Source organism: Protomyctophum bolini (genome assembly GCF_963924005.1).
Source record: "Protomyctophum bolini genome assembly, chromosome: 23".
Classification (NCBI taxonomy): Eukaryota; Metazoa; Chordata; class Actinopteri; order Myctophiformes; family Myctophidae; genus Protomyctophum; species Protomyctophum bolini.
In genome coordinates, this window is record NC_137884.1 from 28983750 (window position 1) to 29008342 (window position 24593).

General features: G+C 41.5%; 1 protein-coding gene across 1 annotated transcript in view; it reads left to right on the forward strand.

Moving 5' to 3' along the window:
- Positions 1-5925: 5925 nt before the first annotated feature.
- The window catches only part of LOC308311026 (uncharacterized protein), a gene marked incomplete at its 3' end in the record, with an annotated part of 28460 nt that continues 9792 nt past the window's right edge, over positions 5926-24593 (forward strand). The window contains exons 1-6 of the mRNA XM_080757523.1: positions 5926-6047; positions 9648-9721; positions 12530-12615; positions 17038-17607; positions 20423-20536; positions 23850-23963. Coding sequence (XP_080613649.1) covers positions 17552-17607; positions 20423-20536; positions 23850-23963 — 284 coding nt within the window. The 5' untranslated portion in view covers positions 5926-6047; positions 9648-9721; positions 12530-12615; positions 17038-17551. The remainder of the gene's footprint in view (positions 6048-9647; positions 9722-12529; positions 12616-17037; positions 17608-20422; positions 20537-23849; positions 23964-24593) is intronic.

The window sequence follows — 24593 nt, forward strand, 5'->3', positions numbered from 1 at the left end:
CACACACACACGCACACACACATAACACGGTAGAGTGTAGCTATAGTCAGTACAGCACAGCCAGCGTGACCACATCCCCTGCAGAATGTGTGATGAGTAGGCAGCTCGTCTAGGCCTGCGTGTGTGTGTGTGTGTGTGTGTGTGTGTGTGTGTGTGTGTGTCAGTGCACGCAGCACGCACGTATGAGGCTATGAGCTGTACAGCCTATAGAGCAGGGGGTGCCCACACTCTTTTGTGGCCCCCATGTGCTTTTTGGTAAACCTTGTGTTTGCTATGATTTAATTCATTGTGGTTTGCTATGAGAGATATTGGGGTGCCACTCCCCTGGGCCAGCCGGCCCACCCATCTCCCCTGGGCCAGCCGGCCCACCCATCTACCCCCCTTCCCCAGCACTGGCCCATACAGGGACGTGTACACGTAGACATCAAAGGGGGCTTCAGCCCCTGCCCTTTTACCCCGTCTGTAAAACAACTGCCCTCTCCAGACCATCGTGAATGCAGCATTTACTAATTTTTTTCCCCGGAGTCTCCTGCAACTTGAACGCAGCATTTTGCGTTGGAACTAATTTGTCTCTAAATCCATGTCGTTAAACACCTGCATCTCCACTAGCTAAAGAGTGCTGGGATGCGACCCTGAAAATAGCTGATCTACAAGCTCTCAACACATCGCAGCTAGAAGCGTTGTGAGCTTGTAGATCTGCTGTTTTTTGCTATTTGTGTCCAAATTAGTGCCCTCTAAGGGGATTTTAGCCCCTGCCCCTCTACCACTCTCTGCACGTCCCTGGTGACAGCTCCCCCTAGCCCCCCCTCCATATATACTCCCATTATATTTGAGACCAAATGCATAAAACAATCTGCTAATTGAATAAAGCCTTTTTGTACTTTGCTTAAAAACCACGTCTCTGCCTTGCTTCTTATCTGTACAACCAACCCTGTGGGCAGTTATCGTTATGATCAGGTGGTTTACGTTATAGTTCAAATAAATGGCTTTTTTGTTTTTATTGATTGAAATATGTATCAACAGTTTGCAGAATTACAGTAATACAATACAAAGACTGTTAACTTAACTGTGAGTGGACGACCCAATTAAGCATTACACACTTGTTTACAACAGGGTCCACTTTGTTCAATTCATCAAAAACATTTAGAGACGTACAAATAGACACTTCTATATAGTTAAAGAACAGAACAGGAATTCATCATAAAGGAGGTAAAAAGGGAAAAGAAACATATACAGTGAGGGGAAAGTGTGAGTGTGTGTGTGTGTGTGTGTGTGTGAGAGAGAGAGAGAGACTGGCGATGCAAAGGACAGGCCAAGCCACGTGGTCTGGTCACTTCTGATGCGTCAGATTAACGCTGTATAGTTAAAAGTGTAGTTCTACAATGAGTCCACTAGGTGGGGGACAATGACCACATTACATTTACAAAGAAACATAAATAGACGTGTATTTTAAAGCAGTGTGGGCCATTTGCACCAAGAAAGATTAAGCCTTAATCTGGTTTAAATCAAGGTTTATCTATTAATCCAGTTGCACCAAACTTTAAACCTAGTTTTCACTAATCCGGTTTAGTTTTAAACCATCCTTTTAATCTTGGTTTTGTTTTTTGGTTTTAATTTTCAAAGTAAACCTGGATTAATGTCAATCCTGTTGCACCACTACTTTAAACTTTGATTTAAGTATCAATAAGGGATTAATTCTAAACCAGCAGGAGAGGAGGTTTAATTGAAAACAACATGGCAGCATACCTCTACATGTTTATTGTTGTTTGGGAAACTATCGGAGGAAGTGGTGGTGTGTGTGATCGACGGAACAGATCTATAAACCTACCACGCACCACGGAGTGACCATACGTCTGTTGTTTTTTTTAGCGAGCGAGACAACTTTTATTATTATATATATTTTTGCTGCAGGCACTATAATTTAAACATTCTCAAATATGAATGAAATAGTAATGCTAATGATGCTCACGACTGCTGCTGTTTATTTACAGCGCAAAACCAAGATGGCGGACACACAACAAAGTTTAATCCATGAATTAATCACAGTTTAAAGTTTTAATCACAGTTTAATGGATTTTAATCACAGGTTAAGGATTTAATCACAGATCTGTTGAGCAATGCTTAAAATTAAGTGGTGCAACACAACTCGAATTAAAATTAATCCTTGATCAACAAATCCCTAACACTAAACTAAACTTTATTTAATCTTTCTTGGTGCAAACGGCCCCCATTTAAACAATCAACAAGAATTCTGTAGAAATTATACAACAATGCGTGAATAAATTTAACAGAAAGAAGATACAAGTATAAGAAATAAAGGAGATTTATTAGTTAGATAGTCTGTTCCCTCCTTTTCAGTTTCCCCTCTTCCATTTTGACAAGGAAATGACTGTGCCGTTGAATTCCTACACTTTTCCTCCAAATGGGGGCAGCCATGTTGTAGACTACGAGTCCCAGTAGTTTAACAGTCAGGTTGGTTGTGGTAGAAATAATTGGCTGCAAAACATAATTATCATCTGGATACTGACGCTGAGACTGCTGTAAGATAATAATGTTCTCTTAAAAATATTTAAAGTGTTGACCTTAATACATTAGTGTTTACAATAATTTAATGTAGGTATTTGTTTAAAAACACTATTGTTAAAACCCTAATCGTTTAATGTTTAAAATCAAGAATGGTTAAAAAGAGAACCTGTTGTTTTGAAAAGATTATAACTTGATTGTTTGGTATCAAGTAGGGGTTTATGTGGGGGCCAATAAGGGCTCTCTCTCTCCCTCTCAATTCAATTTCAATTCAATTAGCTTTATTGATATGAATGTATAACTACAATAACTATACAAAATATAACACAAAACAATATCAATATACAAATAGAACATTGGCTTACACAATACAACATGCAAATGATCAAAATGTACAGTATTAAAGTGTCCGTGGTGTGTGTGTGTGTGTGTGTGTGTGTGTGTGTAGTGTGTGTGTGTGTGTGAAGATAATGGTCACATTTAGTGTTGCTTTTTTATTTGTCCCTCATGTTGTGACATGTAGTCATAGGCTGCGTCCGAATTGCTAGGGTTGTTCCCTACTCCCTACTCCCATAGTGATGATTTCGGACAATACTCCCTGTATGGGGAGCACCGACTCTGACGTCAATATCGATAGAGGGCGCTGTAGTTCCGCGGGTTCATGTACTTTTTATTTGCATGAAATCCCCATTAGGTTTTTTCAGATCGCCTCATAAAGAACTGTTTGAAAAATAAACAAATCATCCCGGCCGTTTCACTCATTTGGATATGAAGAATCAACTGACAACAAGAAACCAATCAAAACGCTGCTGCTGAATTTCCGCTAGGAACAGACTGTATCAAATAAGTGACTGCAGGCTGTCACCTCCCTGCAAGGACAGCTTGTAAAGTTATTTTTAAATTCATGAATGAATAAAGAAAAAATAAGTTAATGAAAATATGTTTGCAGGCATTTAGGCCTATATATCTATGATAAAAAGGTTATTTTAATGGTACTATGATTATTATCAATACATTAATATTAGGCTATATCCATTATCCAGCAATATGAAAACAGTGCACAACCTTGACAATATGAAAATATCAGCAGCATGATTGAATCTTAACCACATGAACCCCCGCTAATCCCGGGGCGGGGGGGATACGGCAAAAATAGCCGATCTATAAGCAACGCTCGACGTCCGTGTTGTGAGCTTGTATACTTTTACTTGGGTACTTTTGGTAAAGAATTACCAAAAGTAGCCGATCTACAAGCTCTGCTCACAATACGGACGTTTGGTGTTAACAGAAACAGCAGTCCAATAAATGACTGCCTACACAATGAAGTTTTAATGCATTTATCGCAATTCAATGAAATAATGTTAGATAGCATATTTTTTTTTATATTTTCATGGCAGGAATTAATGAATATTAATAAAACATATGTTCGGACACAATTAATATGTGTCTCACATGCATGTATCCTACGTTTGTGATAAAGAATCTCACAAATATATTCTACAGCAAGCAACTGATTCCTCTCCTAACGTCATGCGCTGGGCCTGGGTGATACAATATGAATCAGATTAGTAATACTATTGCAAATGAGTAGATTTATTATAAATAAAATAAAACAATTTCAAATAAATGCACAGATCATTTGTCTCGAGATCTGTAGCTTCGAGATCCGCCAGGGAAGAAAAGAGGGGAAAACGAAAGTTTAAAAAGTACATTTGTGTTGATTTCTTTCGCTGGTACAACTTCTGCATCTTCTGAGTTGGAGCGCAATGAGCGCATGCATGCAGAAGCAGCGCACGTGCGCAAACGCGTGCATGTGCGCTCAAGAGCGAGCTTGCGCAATGCATTATGGGGCAGATTTGCTTCGCTGTGTTTTTGTAGTGACCATCGGATGCTCCCTACAATTCCCGGTGCATTGTGGGATACTTCAGTCCACTACATTAGGGTGCAAAAATGCTCACTACATATTCGGACACTATAACAAAATGGCGGAACCTCAAAGTAGTGCACTATATGGGGCATAGGGAATGATTTCGGACGCAGCCATATTGTTGTTCTTCACCCAACAGATATGGGAGTTTTTTGTCATTAGTCATGTTCTCAAACAGTGGGTCACTGGGTCAGTGGGTCTCTCTCTCTCTCCCCCCTCTCTCTCTTTCGCTCTCTACCCCTCCCCCTCTCTCTCTCTCTCTCTCCCCCCTCTCTCTCTTTCTCTCTCTACCCCTCCCCCTCTCTCTCTCTCTCTCTCTCTCTCTCTCCCGGGTCTCCCCCCTCCCCTCTCTCCCTCTCTCTTTCTCTCTCTACCCCCCTCTCTCTCTCTCTCCCCCTCACCCCCCCCCCTCTCTCTCCCCCCTCCCCTCTCTCTCTCAAACTAATAGGCGAGTGTGCTCCGGTGTGGTATTTCCGAACGCGTCCGTACTAGTCAGTCACATACTGAGCATTTAGGTGTGCTGCAGGTCGTTTTTAACCGTCCGTCGCAGTATCAGCCAGCCAGCCAGTCAGTCAGCCAGCCAGCCAGCCAGCCAGCCAGCCAGCCAGCCAACCAGCCAGCCAGCCAGCCTTTACTGAGATCTACAAGCTCACAGCGCGGCGCGGCGCGACGCGCTGTGAGCTTGTAGATCTGCTCTTCTAGTTTGGGAGGAATCAAGGAATGAGGAAGTCTCAGATTACATTACGTGTCTCCTCCTCCCTCCCTAGTTCCCTGACTCGCCCCAAACACAAACAGACAGAACATTCACCGATCTTTTTGTCCTCCTCTGAGACTGACTGACTGAGTCCTCTCTGCTCTGCTCAACAATTAAGCTACAGGTAGCTAAAATATATACAAGCTACTTTTAAACCTTATAGTTTATAGCTGTGATCAGGGCGCGCTGGACCGGACCGGCGCTTATAACTTAAGGACTGTGTTAGTATTGACTGTTCACTGTATAACGTGATTAACAATAGCCTATACTGTATACATACATGTATGAAATGTATTGATTGATTGATTGAAATCTTTATTAACAGTTTGCAGAATTATAGTACATTTCAAGCACAAACTCAATACAAAGACTGTTAACTGTGAGTGGACGACCCAATTAAGCCTTACACTTGTTTACAACAGGGTCCACATTGTTCAATTCATCAAAACATTTAGAGACAAACAAATAGACACTTCTATGTAGTTAAAGAACAGAACAGGAATTCATCATATATGACTGTGTGCTGCAGGTCGTTTTTAACCGTCCGTCGCAGCCAGGCAGTCAGCCAGCCAGTCAGCCAACCAGCCAGCCAGCCAGCCAGCCTTTACTGAGATCTACAAGCTCACAGCGCGGCGCGGCGCGACGCGCTGTGAGCTTGTAGATCTGCTCTTCTAGTTTGGGAGGAATCAAGGAATGAGGAAGTCTCAGATTACATTACGTGTCTCCTCCTCCCTCCCTAGTTCCCTGACTCGCCCCAAACACAAACAGACAGAACATTCACCGATCTTTTTGTCCTCCTCTGAGACTGAGTCCTCTCTGCTCTGCTCAACAATTAAGCTACAGGTAGCTAAAATATATACAAGCTACTTTTAAACCTTATAGTTTATAGCTGTGATCAGGGCGCGCTGGACCGGACCGGCGCTTATAACTTAAGGACTGTGTTAGTATTGACTGTTCACTGTATAACGTGATTAACAATAGCCTATACTGTATACATGCATGTATGAAATGTATTGATTGATTGATTGAAATCTTTATTAACAGTTTGCAGAATTACAGTACATTTCAAGCACAAACTCAATACAAAGACTGTTAACTGTGAGTGGACGACCCAATTAAGCCTTACACTTGTTTACAACAGGGTCCACATTGTTCAATTCATCAAAACATTTAGAGACAAACAAATAGACACTTCTATGTAGTTAAAGAACAGAACAGGAATTCATCATATAGGAAGCGAAAAGGGAAAAATATATATATACAGTGAGGGGAACAGGGGGATAAAAGAAAAGAAAACGAAAGACAGAGTGTAGGGTGCCTGCACACAACACCATGCGTTGATGCCATGTGTGCATATGTGCAAGCACCCAACACCACGTCCATACAAAAACATAGTACAATCCATAGTACAAAGACAGAGTGTAGGGCGCCTGCACACAACACCATGCGTTGATGCCATGTGTGCATATGTGCAGGCACACACCACGTCCATACAAAAACATAGTACAATCCAGATAAACATTCAGCTTTTACAGAGGCCAGTTTCGAATTGCAGCCATCCGTAGGTGCCCTTTGAGAGCAGTTTTGAAGGAGTCAAGGGATTCACATGTCTTAATGACTGTTGGTAGGGCGTTCCACATTTTGGTCGCATAGGAGCGAAAATAATTTAGTCCCTTGTTTGTGCCGAATCTGGGTTGTACATGGTTTGTTGCACTGCCTCTGGTGTTGTGGGTGTGGACTTCGTTTACATTAAGGAAGTATTTAGACAGGTACATGGGTATCTTGGTGGTGTATCTAATCTTGTGGACCAGACCCATTGCAAGATGCTGTACTCTGTCGTCGACCCTAAGCCATCCCAGCCTGTCAAAGTGGGCAGGGGTGAGGTGGGTTCGGGGGGTGAGGCCAAGTAGGAGCCTGACCAGTTTGTTTTGGGAGGTCTGGAGCCTTGTATACTAAACTATAAGCCATAGCCTATATATCCTTAAAATACATGTTCCATATAGGCTTACAAACTTAACGGAGCAAGGGTTTATATTTATCACGTTTTATTTACACAACGTATAATGTATGTGCGTCACTCAGAACTCATAACAAGGCCTTCTTCAAGAGCAGCCATTTTGTTAGCCCCACAAGCAGAACCCAATGGTAGTAAAGTTTCTGACATTTTTAAAGCTTAAAGTCCAAAGCTTTACGGAGGGTTCCGAGAGGGGCTACCATTTTGTGTAAACTGTATATAAGCCCATTATAGTTGTTCACATATAGCGCTATATGAGCTTGTAGAGCTGCTATTTTTCCATAGCTAAAGTATAACATAAATAATGCTTAAAACACCAAAATGGTTTACGGGGTGGGGGCGGGTCACGGTTAAAAATAAAAGTATCACTTCCACAAAGCTAGTGTCATTTGTATATTGTTGACCTATCAGTTCAGAGGCCGAGCCAGATTCACCTATAAGGTGACCGTAACATTTTTGTATTCCTATTTCCTACCTCAGTGATGTAAGTATAGGTCATGCTCAATGTAATGAACACCTACTTTTATAAATTGCAGCATTTAACTCCCATGGGCGGGACTTGACTTGACAAAGGGTGAATTGTTAATTGTTAATTGTTAATTGTTATATAAGGTTTTCCCTTATATAGGTCTATGCCGGTATACATGGGGCAACTGGCGGCCCGGGGGCCACATGCGGCCCCCAGCTTCACTTAATGCGGCCCTCAGGTTAATATCAGAATATGTGTTATTGATTTCAGCTGTTTACAATTCCAAACATGTTCATGCGGCTAATGCAGCTCATGCTCCCAACATGTTTAGTTCATAAAGTTAACATAACTAAATTCATTTGAATTTATCAGGATTCCAATAAAGAGAAAATGCCAATTTCTGTTTCCAGTATTTCAATTCAAATATAGCAAAAATAGCAGATCTACAAGCTTGTAGATCGGCTATTTTTGCCACGTCAACAATTATGCAACGTGGTCCTCTGGAGTGAGTGTGGAAATATACAGTGGCCCTCTCCATCGTCAAAGTTGCCCACCCCTGGCAGGGCTGGGCAACTTTGACGATGGAGAGGGCCACTATATTTCCACACTCACTCCCTAGGGCCATATATTAATATATGGGCCATATATTAATATATGGGCCATATATTACTGTCGTAGCAACAATACTGATCTACAATCTTTGCTATATTCAAATTGCAATCTTGATTTTTTTGCTATTTTTGAATTGGAATCCTGAAAATTAACATTTTTATGTAATTTCAAATGCATTTAATTAATACTTGGGTTGAAGCAATGAGCTACTAAGACTACTACTTTAGACTGAAGTAATAAAAGCGGGTCATGTTTGCATGTTGTTGAATAGTAAACAGCTGAAACCAATATACAGTATCAGTATTCTGATATTAACCTGAGGGCCACAGTATTCTGATATTAACCTGAGGGCCACATTATGTGAAGGTCGCCAGGGCCGCCAGTTGCCCACCCCTGCCCTATGGTCTATATATATATATATATATATATATATATATATATATATATATATATAAGGGAAAATCTAATTTATGTTTACGTTTATTTATTTGATATGAACATAACAATTCACCCTTTGAGCCCTCTGTCACATGGAACTCTTTGTTGTGTCCATGTATCAGTGCATCAGTATCCTCTGAGATAACGTGCATTTGGTCTAAAGAAGAGAACTAGTCTACGCCCCCAGCAGCACAACAACATATTATAGTTGCATCTGACAGAGCAGGGGTCAAAGTTGAACCAAAGTTGCTCTCTGGTAGAAATAGGTCAACAATACAATACAAATGCTTTGAGTCCAACAATCTGAACTAACACTTTGAGCAGTTTTGCTGACATCATGTTTTGCGCTGGTCGTGTTGCCCAATATATGCGCTCGTGATTTGGAAGCAAAGATTTGAGTTAAGAATACATAAACTGCCTCCCCCTGGCTAGCCGGGGCGCCTGATGGAGGGGAACCTCCCCCCTGTGACTGTCAGGTGTAAAGGAGCAACTTGGACTCTCAGGCATGAAGGAAGCATGAGTTCAAGTCTGTTGCTCTCCCCTTGTCCCCCATATATGGGGACTAGGTTGCTCTCCCCTTGTCCCCCATATATGGGGACTAGGTTGCTCTGGGTTGCTCTGGGTGTGTAGAGCCCAGGATCACATTAGATGATTGACACAGGGGAAAAATTAGTTACAAAATCGTGGGATATAAAAAAAAGAAAAAAAAAGAATACATACCGGTATTTAAAGATTTGCCTATTTTTCTAAAACAGCAGACCTACAAGCACCGACTCGAGTGCCGCGCTATGAGCTTGTAGATCTGCTATTTTCCAATAGCTAAAAGTAAACACCAAAAGGGGTTCCCGGGCCTCAGTAAACTATTAACATGACCCTTTTTGTTCTCTTTCTGTTTGTTTGACACACACAGGGAACCAGGAAGTCCACCCACCACCGCTGTGTTCCGCTTTTACACCTGGGATAAAAAGATAAAGTCAATCCGAGGTAAGTTAACAGTATATTATGTATCGACGTCGATTAACTTCTTCAGCGTATATGTTCAGGTTCAGGTTCAGGTTTATTTGTCATGTGTATAGATACAGAGTATACATACAATGACATTTATTTTGCTCAGAGCACTCTCAGTCTTACATACACAGGACATAAACAAACATCTATAGTGCAAGAAAAAGACAGGAAAAGAAAAGTGCAAGTGAAGTGAAGTGCAATACATTTCGAGGTCAGCTGTTCAGCAGCCTGACTGCCTGGGGGTAAAAACTGTTACTGAGACGGGCGGTGGTACGAGATGTGATGCTCTGGTAGCGCTTTTTGGAAGGGAGTGGTTAGAACAGGGTATTTGCGGGGTGGCTGGTGTCTTCCATGATGTTGTGGGCTTTTTTCATACAGCGAGTGGTGTAGATGTTATGGAGACTGGGTAGTTCTGTGCTGCCGATGATTTTAGCTGCTGTTTTAACGGTCCTCTGCAACCTATTGCAATCCTGAGCGGTCGTGTTACCGTACCACACTGTGATACAGCCAGTTAAGACACTTTCAATTATACAGCAGCGATACAAATTCACTAGACCTTTTGTGTGAGTTTTGTTATGCTAGCTTTCATTAAAACGGATTATGTCCAGTACTTTTATCAGATGGATTGTAATCATTCCGGAGTTTAACATCCTACTGAGACCTCTGATACAGACAGAATAACTACTGACCTCTGATACAGACAGAATAACTACTGACCTCTGATACAGACAGAATAACTACTGACCTCTGATACAGACAGAATAACTACTGACCTCTGATACAGACAGTATAACTACTGACCTCTGATACAGACAGAATAACTACTGACCTCTGATACAGACAGTATAACTACTGACCTCTGATACAGACAGTATAACTACTGACCTCTGATACAGACAGAATAACTACTGACCTCTGATACAGGCAGTATAACTACTGACCTCTGATACAGACAGAATAACTACTGACCTCTGATACAGACAGAATAACTACTGACCTCTGATACAGACAGTATAACTACTGACCTCTGATACAGACAGAATAACTACTGACCTCTGATACAGACAGAATAACTACTGACCTCTGATACAGACAGAATAACTACTGACCTCTGATACAGACAGAATAACTACTGACCTCTGATACAGACAGTATAACTACTGACCTCTGATACAGGCAGTATAACTACTGACCTCTGATACAGACAGTATAACTACTGACCTCTGATACAGGCAGTATAACTACTGACCTCTGATACAGACAGAATAACTACTGACCTCTGATACAGACAGAATAACTACTGACCTCTGATACAGACAGAATAACTACTGACCTCTGATACAGACAGTATAACTACTGACCTCTGATACAGACAGAATAACTACTGACCTCTGATACAGACAGAATAACTACTGACCTCTGATACAGACAGAATAACTACTGACCTCTGATACAGACAGAATAACTACTGACCTCTGATACAGACAGTATAACTACTGACCTCTGATACAGACAGAATAACTACTGACCTCTGATACAGACAGAATAACTACTGACCTCTGATACAGACAGAATAACTACTGACCTCTGATACAGACAGAATAACTACTGACCTCTGATACAGACAGAATAACTACTGACCTCTGATACAGACAGTATAACTACTGACCTCTGATACAGACAGAATAACTACTGACCTCTGATACAGACAGAATAACTACTGACCTCTGATACAGACAGAATAACTACTGACCTCTGATACAGACAGAATAACTACTGACCTCTGATACAGGCAGTATAACTACTGACCTCTGATACAGACAGTATAACTACTGACCTCTGATACAGACAGAATAACTACTGACCTCTGATACAGACAGAATAACTACTGACCTCTGATACAGACAGAATAACTACTGACCTCTGATACAGACGAATAACTACTGACCTCTGATACAGACAGAATAACTACTGACCTCTGATACAGACGGTATAATTACTGACCTACAGTTTGAACAACACAGTATTTATTACTCTGCATGTGTTCACAGTTCAAACACGCTTGGACGCGCTCTCTCTCTCTCTCTCTCTCTCTCTCTCTCTCTCTCTCTCTCTCTCTCTCTCTCTGTCTCTCTCTCTCTCTCTCTCTCTCTGTCTCTCTCTCTCTCTCTCTCTCACACTCACTCACTCTCTCTCTCACACACTCGCTCGCACGCACGCACACACACACACACACACACACACACACACACACACACACACACACACACAAACACTCAAATAAGTAGCAAATAAAAATTTGCAATTCAAATACACCATGCAGTCTTGTATACTATACTTGTATTTTTTTTAATCGTTTTTTTAACTGTTATTTTATGTGCTCAAACAAAGTAAGACACAGAGAGACGGATTGAATTGAAATCTAGCTAAATCTAGCTTGGTAATGACGAGACACACCTGCAGATACAACCGTTCTAAGTGTGGGAAGGGCCGTCATTTGGCTTGTTGTCATTCTGTGTAGACGTGGCGTGATCTGTTGTTTGTGTGAAGCAGGTAACCAACCAGTTTGACAACCGGTTCTCTTTGCTTGTCTCTCTCTCTGTCTCTCTCTGTCTCTCTCTGTCTCTCTCTCTCTCTCTCTCTCTGTCTCTCTCTCTCTGTCTCTCTCTGGCTCTCTCTCTCTGTCTCTCTCTGTCTCTCTCTCTCTCTCTCTGTCTCTCTCTCTCTGTCTCTCTCTGGCTCTCTCTCTCTGTCTCTCCGCCCATCTCCACTTTATCCAACCAGGACACAGAAGTCATTCTATGATCCAGTCCAGAGTCTACAGAACAGAACCAGAACCCAGAACCATGGACGGACAGGATTCATGACGGGTAAAGATTCAAACAAACATTTTTCATGACTTGCTGCAGGTCTACATTATACCAGTTTATCACATGGCTTGGTTGAATGCTTCATTCTGATTGGTCAATCGCTGAATTCAGCGGTGAGTTGCCTAATCAAACCCTCTGAGCACCAGCTGCGTAACAGCCACGTAAACACACACACACACACACACACACACACACACACACACACACACACACTGTGACACACACCTTCAGGGAGTGAAGGTGACACACACCTTCAGTTAGACTATAGTGTCCGCCCTGACACCGGGAGGTCGAGGTTCGACCCCCGGGCTGGGGAGAGAGATATAAATATATACACTGTAAATATTTATACTGTATACAATCAGGGCTCCAGACTAACTTTAGGTAGGTAGCACTGGCGCCACCTACCTTTTCAGTTGGTAGCGCCACCACAAATTAGGTAGCACCAACCTTTTTTTTGTATAGCGCCTCAGCGCTGTATTAACACATGACCTCATCACCAAGGCTAGCAAAGGCTTTCTTGGCTGAAGCATAAATGCCTTAAATTAAGCAGATAACATGTTATATTTCTCACTCACACATTCTATAGGACAATATTATAATGAATAAAACCTATAGTGCATTTTTCCATATCGTTATTATCATTTGGCTACTGTATATGAAACAGAAATGAGACACACCCCTTACCTTCTGCATGGGCATGTTCAACCTAATGGCCAATAAGGATATTTAATCCACCGAATTCATAATCTTTGCCCACTTTCCTCCTGTCTTTTCTTTATATGGAATGAACATGTGAAAGCTTTTATTGTGAAGGGGAAAGTTTCTAAAGGTCTCAGCCTGCATATTTCCATGTGCTGATCTACAAGCTCACAACGTGTGGTGGACGCGACGCGTTGTGAGCTTGTAAATCTGCTATTTTCAGCATGCAACACCACGTCGTACGACGAAGAATATACCAGGTTTCACGTGGGAGATGTATTTTGTTCGAGGCGATCATGTATGTAGCCTGGCCGGCATACAGTCTATGGCCTGCACACAGCGCTACTCAGAGGTGATCATGTATGTAGCCTGGCCGGCATACAGTCTATGGCCTGCACACAGCGCTACTCAGAGGTGATCATGTATGTAGCCTGGCCTGCATACAGGCTATGGCCTGCACACAGCGCTACTCAGAGGCGATCATGTATGTAGCCTGGCCTGCATACAGGCTATGGCCTGCACACAGCGCTACTCAGAGGCGATCATGTATGTAGCCTGGCCTGCATACAGTCTATGGCCTGCACACAGCGCTACTCAGAGGCGATCATGTATGTAGCCTGGCCTGCATACAGTCTATGGCCTGCACACAGCGCTACTCAGAGGCGATCATGTATGTAGCCTGGCCTGCATACAGTCTATGGCCTGCACACAGCGCTACTCAGAGGTGATCATGTATGTAGCCTGGCCTGCATACAGTCTATGGCCTGCACACAGCGCTACTCAGAGGTGATCATGTATGTAGCCTGGCCTGCATACAGTCTATGGCCTGCACACAGCGCTACTCAGAGGTGATCATGTATGTAGCCTGGCCGGCATACAGTCTATGGCCTGCACACAGCGCTACTCAGAGGTGATCATGTATGTAGCCTGGCCGGCATACCGTCTATGGCCTGCACACAGCGCTACTCAGAGGTGATCATGTATGTAGCCTGGCCTGCATACAGTCTATGGCCTGCACACAGCGCTACTCCACGCAAAATAACAAGCTATTGGAAGCTATTTTTCAACAAGTTTACTGTGTTTGGGGTCGGGGACGAGGCGCAGTCCCCCATATTATGTTGTGTCTGCTGTCTCCGTGGATTCAGCGACAGCAATGCACAGCATGCATCATCATAGTTGTAAAAAGCTCCAGGGAAACTTATGTACAGCCGATGTTGAAATCGGTTTCCTTTTTTTCGGGGTTGATCAGTGAGCGCGCCGCCGCTGTTGAACTCACGCGTGTCGCGTGCAGACCGGTGCAGACAGACAGGCAGAGAGAGAGAGAGAGAGAGAGGGAGGGAGAAAGAGAGAGAGGAGGCGCGGAATGAGTGAGAATAAAGTAATATTTTATTATCGCGCTAACGCCCGTGCTTCATTGAGTTTAGCATAGTGGTAAAGGCTTCACATAGACTAAAATGCTAGGAAGGGACTAGTGGACAAGAGATCCAGTAAAAGTAATTTTGCACTTGGTTGCATGCTGAAAATATCAGATCTACAAGCTCAGAACGTGTCGCGCTAGATCGGCTATTTTCAGTGCACGGCCCAAAAAGGTTGCCATATAATGGTTATTTCAGTAAGCAGGGAATTCATTTTTATTTTATTTTTTAATGCTTTATTAACAGATTGCTGTGATTTCACAATGATTGTTAAAAGGAAAATTGCTTTTTAATTGCATCTATTTGTGTGCACATTTTGGTTTGCCTTACTTCTTATTTAAACTTAATTTATGCATAGTAGTAGTAGTAGTAGTAGTAGTGTTTTCATTGCTGAAAATAGCTGATTTACAAGCTCACAACGTGTTGTGAGCTTGTAGATCAGCTATTTTCAGCATGCAACCAATTGTAAAATGACTTATACTGGATCTCTTGTCCACTAGTCCCTTCTTACATTTTAGTCTACTTTTTATTTGTTGTGCTGCCTTTGGAATGGCAGTTTGGTTAAAATGCATAGTTTAAAAATGTTTAATAATCCTGTCATTTAATTAATTAAGTTAATAGTTAAAAGGTGAAGTGTATTGTAACAGTTCTTACGGTTTTTACTGCCCTCCAGTGGTGGAAGTGAGTCCCTGAAAGTGAAACGAAACTTCAGCAGAGCATTTCCAGTAAAACGAAACTCATTTCCCAGTACTGACGGAACAGTGAGCTGCGTGCGCATGGTCCGCTGATAATTATTCTTTAATGCTTTTGCCTTAATTGGACATATATTGTCTGTAAGTACTTTGAAGTTCTAGTTAATCGGTTCAAAGAGTATATTTAATTTAGTATGTGATGTTTGCAGAATGCCTTTGTAGTTGGTTATTATGTGTTTGGAAATTGTGTAAACACGTCTGCGTGTTAGTTTACTGCTGCAGTAGCAGTAGCCATTTTCTGTGTTTGATTTCAACACTGTGTACCAAGTTCAGTGCAAATAGCCTACTGATAACTATGCATACTATAAACTATATTACTCACACACTCACACATATTTCCTGTCTGTTTTTCACTTTCGTCAGTGGAAAAAGGCAGTCGATGAACATTTTTCGTCTCAGTTTTAGCCGACGAAAACAACACTACTTGAGCAGTAGGCTGAATGTCATAGTTTATTACTGAGACAATTCAATTAAATTCAATTCAAAGGGCTTTATTGGCATGAGAAAACATACGTTTACATTGCCAAAGCAGAAAGAACAATACAACAATACAGCAATACAATCAAAACAAAAATGATGTACTTTGAAGGTCAGAATCTTCAATAGATCAACTTCTGTGTACCAAGATCACTCGATGCAGGTATAGTGCAGGAATATACACAATGATTAGTCTGAGACAGACAAAAAAAGAAAACAGACTCAAGTGCGCACCCAAGTGGTCAAAGTTGTGTGCTGTTAACTGTCAACTACCAACATGACAATGCTCCAAATGTATGTATGTGCATTTATCTACTGTACATCGAGGCGTTGTGAGCTTGTAGATCGGCTATTTGAACTATTAAAAAATGTTTTTCAAAAAAGCAAAGTAGTTTAGGGATAAGGGGTTTAGCCCGCAATAGAGCCCTCAGGTTTTGATGCATTTTTTTATGGATTTATTATGAACAGGGATGGTAAATAAAATATGTTGAAATACAACTACAGCTTGTGTCCAAAACTCACAGAAATAGTTATACTTCTGTGAAGTCATGTCAGTCAAATAATATACTGTACCATTACAAATTCCAATTGTCTACACCTGCCTTCCAGAATGTGTGTGCCCAGGGTAGAAAACCTGGCCTGGCACAGAGCACACTTTTATAGTTTAACCCATTCTGACCTGAGATCGGATTCATACGAGGTTTCCACTGGACACACACACACTGGTCTGATTTATAACCCATTCTGACCTGAGATCAGATTCTAAAAATGTCAGTCGCTCTTCGATTTTTCAAAAATATCAGACCTGCAAGCTCGTAAGCGCGGCACCGAGTGCCGCGCTTACGAGCTTGTAGATCTGCTATTTTTCAATAGCTAAAGTATAACATAATGCTTAAGGGCGCGCACTGCAATGCAAACCAATAGGTCGAGTGCGCTCCGGTGCGCCCTAAAACACCAACCAGAATGGGTTAATGTGTTTTAAATTTAGAGTGCTATGATATGAGAGATATGGACTGTAGATTCAACATGGATTAAAATGATTCACTAAATATTGTTCATCTTCTCTTTTCTACCAGGAGTCATCAGGAGATGAGCAGCACTGCATGGAGCCAGAGGAGAATGTCCCATTCATTTAGCTTCATACTAGACAAAACAAATCACAACAATGTCAGGGAATGTTAGGAAAACACCAACGTGGACTATACACACAAAAAAAATACTTTTACTTGTAACGGAGGACTTAATTGTCCACCGCTGGTTGACATTATTGGCATACAGACAGTGTGGGTTCTAGAGGAGCATAGCTTACAAGCAAGTAAAAAGTACTCAGTCCTAAGTCTACTGAGTACTAAGTCTACTGACTAAGTGTACTCAGTCCTAAGTCTACTCAGTCCTAAGTCTACTGACTACTAAGTCTACTGAGTACTAAGTCTACTCAGTCCTAAGTCTACTGACTACTAGGTATACTAGTCCTAAGTCTACTTGACAGGTTTTAAACTTTTTAGCTGTCAATGGTTGAAGAAAAGTTCTCTTTACTAAATACTGGATTGTGACGACATTTGACTGTAGCTGATAATACAATATATCACTATGGAGAAAATGAGTGGGAGTTCTGCTTCTGACGGAGACGACCCGAGCGATGAAAGGTTTGAATTCACTCATTTATAATAATAATAATAATAATGGTTTTTATTTATAACGCACTTTACATTCGCAAGAATCTCAAAGTGCTACAGCAGTGAATAAAAGCAAAAGAAACAACACACCATTAAAAACATCAAATAGAACAGGAACATTACAATTACCACCGCTGAAGTGCACTTTGAGCAAGGCATTGAACCTCTACCATGAAATGTTCTATGAGCAGGGCCTGGTTGTAAACAAGTTCTTGAGCTTAGTCCAGTTAGGGCCGATTCATACTCCTATTTTAGAGCCGAATAAAAGTCGGTTCGGCGCTGTAGAGCCTACAATGTGACGTCATTTGAGGTTCGGGGGGGCGGGTACCGTCCTAAAGTCGGCTCTTCGGTGCTACTGAAAATTTCTGACGAGCCGAAATCATTTCGGCACTACAGCGCCGAAACAGCGGTAAAATAGGAGTATGAATCGGCCCTTACCCTGGGTAAAAACATAGTACCTTTCCTTTCTTACTTCCATTGGAAATGCATCGGGGCGGCCATGACACTTACATCTAGCATGCATCGATGTTGCATGCTAGATTGAAAGGTGTGAGTGAGGCCAATGAGAGAACTTTTGTCCCGAACCGACTCTTCGGTGTGGTTTAGATATAAGGGGCTCCATTTCAGTCACTGCTAAACCCCTTATCCCTAAACTTCTTTGCCATTTTGCCATTTAACATTTTTGAATAGTTCAACTAGCCAATCTACATTGACACGTTGTGAGCTTGTAGACTGGCCATTTAAATTATTCAAAAATGTTAAGCAAAATAGTAAAAAAAAATAAGTTTAGGGATAAGGGGTTTAAAATGATTAAATAAATACATGTTTGATAATGAGCATTCATTCAATATGATAACTTCTCACAGCAGATCAAGCATTCAGGAACAACATTACCTTTCGTTGCGTTGTTTAATAAAAAGCATTTTTATCCGAGCGCCCCGGCTACTTTTTTCAAACTGGGTTCGTTTGGGAAATCCACAGTTGCACACCGGGAGCGCACTCGCATTATGGGCTATTTCCCCTACCCCACCATAAAAGCCCTCAACGGGGGCGCTGCGAAGTCAAGTCAAGATTTATAATTATACGTTTAATTATTGTAATGTATAATTACGGCAACTGGCGGCCCCGGGGGGGGGGGGGCACATGCGGCCCCCCCATCTTCACTTAATGCGGCCCTCAGGTACATATCAGAATACTGAGATAATTTTGGTTTCAGCTGTTTACAATTCCGCTTTAATTACAAGCAATTAGAGGCATTTGAAATGACATAAAAATGTACATTTTCAGGATTCCAATTAAAAAAATAGCAAAAAAAGAAAATCAAGATTTCAATTCTAATATAGCAAAAAATAGCAGATCTACAAGCTCAAAACGCGTCACAGTGCGACGCGTTTTGAGCTTGTAGATCTACTATTTTTGCTACAACAGCAATGTGGCCCTCTGGAGTGAGTGTGGAAATGTAGTGGCCCTCTCCATCGTCAAAGTTGCCCAACCACTGATTTAATATGTTCTGCCTGCCATCAGTCAGTTTTAGTTTCAGATAACGTATTGCTTATTCTACTGTCCAATGACATTGTTTGAAGGGGAGACCTCTGCAAACCCGCACACTGTCACCTGCTGATTCAAGAGCTTTTTATTTAATGTCAAACGCAACGACGTTTGGCTCTTTCGACCTGACTCGGAATAGGCTGACATCACTAAATACATTTCATAGGTATAGAACAACCAATCGGAAAGCAGCACGTAATCATCTTAACAGATAGCAGCTGCATAGTCATGTGACTCTTAACCCATTCTGACCTGAGATCAGATTAAAAAAATGTCTTCTACATCCTGACAGTTTTCTGAAAAAGCTATGTTTCTATGTCAGTCGTTCTTCGATTTTTCAAAAATAGCAGACCTACGCTATGAGCTTGTAGATCTGCTATTTTTCAATAGCTAAAGCATAACGTAATGCTAACACCAAAAGGGGTTCCCGCCCCAAAATGGGTTAAAGTTACAGTGCTTCTGTGACATTCCTTGCAAATACTATTGCAAAATAACAAAATACAATATAATACAGGGACAAATATATAAAATATGTCATACCATAAAATACAAGAAAATCAACATACAATAAATACGCAAATTAATGTCACATATAAGGTCCTATACGACAGTAGTGGACAGTAAAAGTAAAAACAACACAAATGGTGCTTGGAGGCATTTAGTATGGATAATTATAGCATGACGTTTAATTAAGCAATATTACACGAGAGGGTGTGGTTTAACGTGATTATTGAATTATGATTATTGAACGAGACGAAGTCGAGTTGAACATGTAATGTATTCTTTAAATTGTTTCCTAAGACAATGTTGCTGCTGCTCTGATGCACAACTGATACATTTATAATCTGATCCTTTCTAAAAATATATTACGGCTAGGTGTGCTGTCGTGCTAATTTCAGCACGGCCGGAGAGCCTATTGCAACCAATTGCTTGGTCAGAAGAACTACCTGTATTATATCTATTTGATACATCCTGGTTTGAGCCTCTCTGCACGGCCCACGCCTGATATGACTCGCTATAAATAAACTAAATCCTCTCGTTGAATCCCACTGTTCATGATCACTGTTGCTGTGTTTATGTGAATGCATTTTAAATAGTATTTTTTTAATGCATCTGTGTGTTTTATGTAATGTGTGATTGTTGTAACTGACTGCCGGTGTGCCAAAGACACATTTACATTTTATGTACCGGTAAATGTAATGGACAATAAAGTTTTCTTTGTCTTTATCTTTAACAGGGTTGATCGTCACAGAGCAGTCTCTCCTGTACCCAGCTGTGTCTCCATGAAGAGTGACTCGTCCATGCATGGACTTATTGACTTCAAAGATGGACACCACTCTACTGATCAAAGGTTGGAACATTAACTCCTTTACAACCAACTGCTCCATCTGGTGTCTGAATTGTGTACTCCAAGTCAAGTCAAATCAAATCAAACTTTATTTATATAGCATCTATCTGAGCAGATCTAATGGGGAGGGGCAGAAATGGTTTTATAGTGCCGGTGAGAAGGCGGTCAGCTGTGTTCTGCACTAGCTGTAAACGCCTGAGTGACGCCTGGTCGATGCCAATATACAAAGAGTTGCAATAATCTATTCTTGATTATATCAAAGCATGGATAACCATCTCCAGCTGTTTTTAGGGGAGGTAGGATTTGACCGTGGCGATGATTGGAAGAAGAGAGTTTTAACGACGGAGCTGATTTGTTTATTAAGTTTAAAATCTTGTATCAAAAATAAAACCAAGAGGGGGGACAGTGGCACAGTCGGTAGTGTTGTCGCCTCACAGCTAGAAGGTCCTGGGTTCGATTCCCGCTGTGGGCGCTGGGGGCGTGTTCTCTCCTCTGAGTCATCAGTGCCCATACCCGAGGCGGGGTTGGCGAAAGGGCCTTTCTGTGTGGAGTTTGCATGTTCTCCCCGTTCCCCGTTTGGTAGGTACCCTCATGTTCTCCCCGTGTCCCCTAGGGTAGGTACCCTCACATGTTCTCCCCGTGTCCCCTAGGGTAGGTACCCTCATGTTCTCCCCGTGTCCCCTAGGGTAGGTACCCTCACATGTTCTCCCCGTGTCCCCTAGGGTAGGTACCCTCACATGTTCTCCCCGTGTCCCCTAGGGTAGGTACCCTCACATGTTCTCCCCGTGTCCCCTAGGGTAGGTACCCTCACATGTTCTCCCCGTGTCCCCTAGGGTACCCTCACAAAAACATGCAGTAATCCTGGTCGGAATGTGTTAAGGAGATAACTGTTACAATTGCTCAATTCAACAGACCCATTCAGGATTCTAAAAACGCCTTCTCAATCCTGACCTAAGTTTTAAGTGTTTAGAGAGGCACTTGTCTTTATCTCCTTGGGCAAATCATTCCATTGCACCGTTTGTACTACATGGAATACAAGCTACTGTTATGCTAATTACTGTCTGTTACAATTTACAATTTACAATTTAGGCATTTAGCAGACGCTCTTAATCCAGAGCGATTTACATTAAGCAAGAACAAAAAAGCATGGGAATACGTCACATAAAAACCATTTATCATGAAACATGCGTAAGCTAAGAAAGTAACAGTGGAATATCTATATAATGAAGCTATACATATAAACTATACATATGTACTATGTAGGGCTGCACGATTTTGCCCAAAAAAATAACCTCGATTATTTTCTCTGAAACCTCGATTTCGGTTTCGGTTTCGATTATTTTTCAGTAAAATAAATACATTGTCTCAAAATGTTTTTTTTTTTTTTTTTTTAACTACGCAAACAAATGTGAATTTTCCTATTGGAATAAAGTCCAAAACTTAAAAGGATCCCTGGCTAAAGACAAATATGCCTTAAAACATTACACTTGCCCTCTATGAATAAAAATAAATAAAAACACTATTTAATTTCTTTCATAAATGGATAATCTTTCAATCAATAGGGACTGCTCCCATCGCAGGTTGATATATGTCCATGTGTGGTCCAGCCCTATGGAATGCATATGCTAATAAAAACAACTTAATACTTCCTAAGAATAATATGAGCATCAAAGCAATATTTAAATACTTTTTATTAGCATGTGCATGCCATGCATTCCCTGGGGCTGGACCACACATGGACATACAGTATGTCATATGACAACCTCAACTTGGACAGGAGCAGTTCCTATTGAGTGAAAGATAAACAGTGTACACTACCCAACTTTATTTTATGAAAGAAATACCAATATTGAAGGTGTTTTTATTTTTAGTTATAGAGGGCAAGTATAGTGTTTTAAGGCATATTTGTCTGGCCAGGGATCCTTTTAAACAAAGAAAGATAAATCCCCTTTGGGATTAAAGTGAAAACGTTTACAAAATGTCCAAATTAATTCTTAAAAAATAGCCAATTTAATGTTTAGGTGCCCACTCTTCCTGCACCCTTTGCAATGTGAAATGCCACTGAATCTGTAGGCCTAATCCTTTTTCATTTTTATTCTGTCTCGTCATATGGGCCATGTGAAAAATAATGATCATCTCTTCAACTTGTGACAGCTGATGCTTGTACTGTCACGGCAAAAGTTTCTGAACGTCTCATCCTCCATTTTTACGTGTGCTGAAAATAGCCGATCTACTAGCTCACAGCGTGTTGCGGAGGCGACACGTCGTGAGCTTGCAGATCAGCTATTTTTTTGCACGCTGATGCAACAGGTCGTACGGCGAAACATAAGACAGGCTTTCCCTTTGTTTTTAGCCGAGACGACGTACAGTCAGACACACATGGCTATTGGCTCCTCGATGCAAAATAAACAGTAGTGTACACTACCCAACTTTACGATAATAAGGGACAGTAGGTCGGGACACGGTATTGATATTAAAGCTGTCCCACTCGCCCGATTAGCTCTGGTCCATAGCCCTAATGCTAGGGTAGAATTAGCATCAGGGCTATGGACCAGAGCTACTCTCGCCACTATGCCTGTCCATTCTCCATGCGTGCTGCCGTCTCCCACACTACTCTCCCACAGGGACCGACCCTCCACTATGTCGGAACTAAAACCTGTCCCCGTAAAAAGTCTGTGCCTGTGAGAGAAGGCAACACGAGCGTCCCAACCTGCTCCAGCACCCGGAAAACATACACAAGCACAGCGGCGTGTGCATCCACAACTTTTACAACGCTGAGTAGTTTGCTCCACATCCGAAACGGAGAAGCCGAGTCATTTCAAGACGACAGACATTGTCTAGCCTATTTTAGCAACTAAATCCTTGTTCCTATCGCTCCCCCTGGCAGACATGCTAACGCTGCTTTTCTCTCTGCGCGGCAGAGGGAGGAGGAAGTAACTACGGTAGCCCGGCAGCCTGCAGGCAGGTGCGAGAGAGATTTACCGTAAATGCCCTAGTTAAAGGGAAAAACGATTTTCGATTAACTTTTTTTTAAATCGTCCAAATCCAAAAATCGCGATTTCGATTAAAATTCGATTAATCGCCCAGCCCTAGTACTATGGCGTGCTATGACTACATACAATGCAATTATAGTGCTGTCTACATAACATGCTATAAGTCTGTATCAAATGCTATCTAAGTCTACAGAAATGCTATCTAAGGGGGTAGGCGGTAGGGTAAGGGCTATGGTCCTGTTATTTACTTAGTATTATTTCTAGTAGTATTATTCACTGTCTCTGTTGTTTATGTATTGTTATTTCTGTCTGTATGATTCCAGAAGTGTCTACCACAGAGCAGAGTCTCCAACTCCCAGCCTTCTGTCTGTGAAGAGTGACTGGTCTAAAGGAAATCCTCCTGACTTCAGTAACGAACCTGGACCTCCTGATTCACAGTATGTCAACCCTCCTATAAATATATACAACACTATAACACTGTACACTATAACACTATACAATATACACTATAACATATTTTATAGTGCCGGTGAGAAGGCGGGCAGCTGTGTTCTGCACTAGCTGTAAACGCCTGAGTGACGCCTGGTCGATGCCAATATACAAAGAGTTGCAATAATCTATTCTTGATGAAATCAAAGCATGGATAACCATCTCCAGCTGTTTTTAGGGGGAGGTAGGATTTGACCGTGGTGATGATTGAAAAAGAGAGGTTTAACGATGGAACTGATTTGTTTATTAAGTTTAAATCTTTATGAAAAAGCAAAACCAAGAGGGGGCACAGTGGCACAGTCGGTAGTGTTGTCGCCTCACAGCTAGAGCTTAGCAAAGGAACACAGGGCCAGGGATCACAATGACTGACTGGTAGGCTTTCTTTATTTTCTGTAGGCTGCAACATGGCCTCGCTCTTATTTTTTTAAACAAGATATTGCACTGTCCTGTTTTTTTTTTTACTTAAAGAGAGAGAGAGAAAGAGAGACTTCTGAAAATATTGCACTGATCTATGACTCATGTTTATTTTATTTTAGTTAAAAAGGAGAGCAAGAGACTGTTCTGAAAATATTGCACTG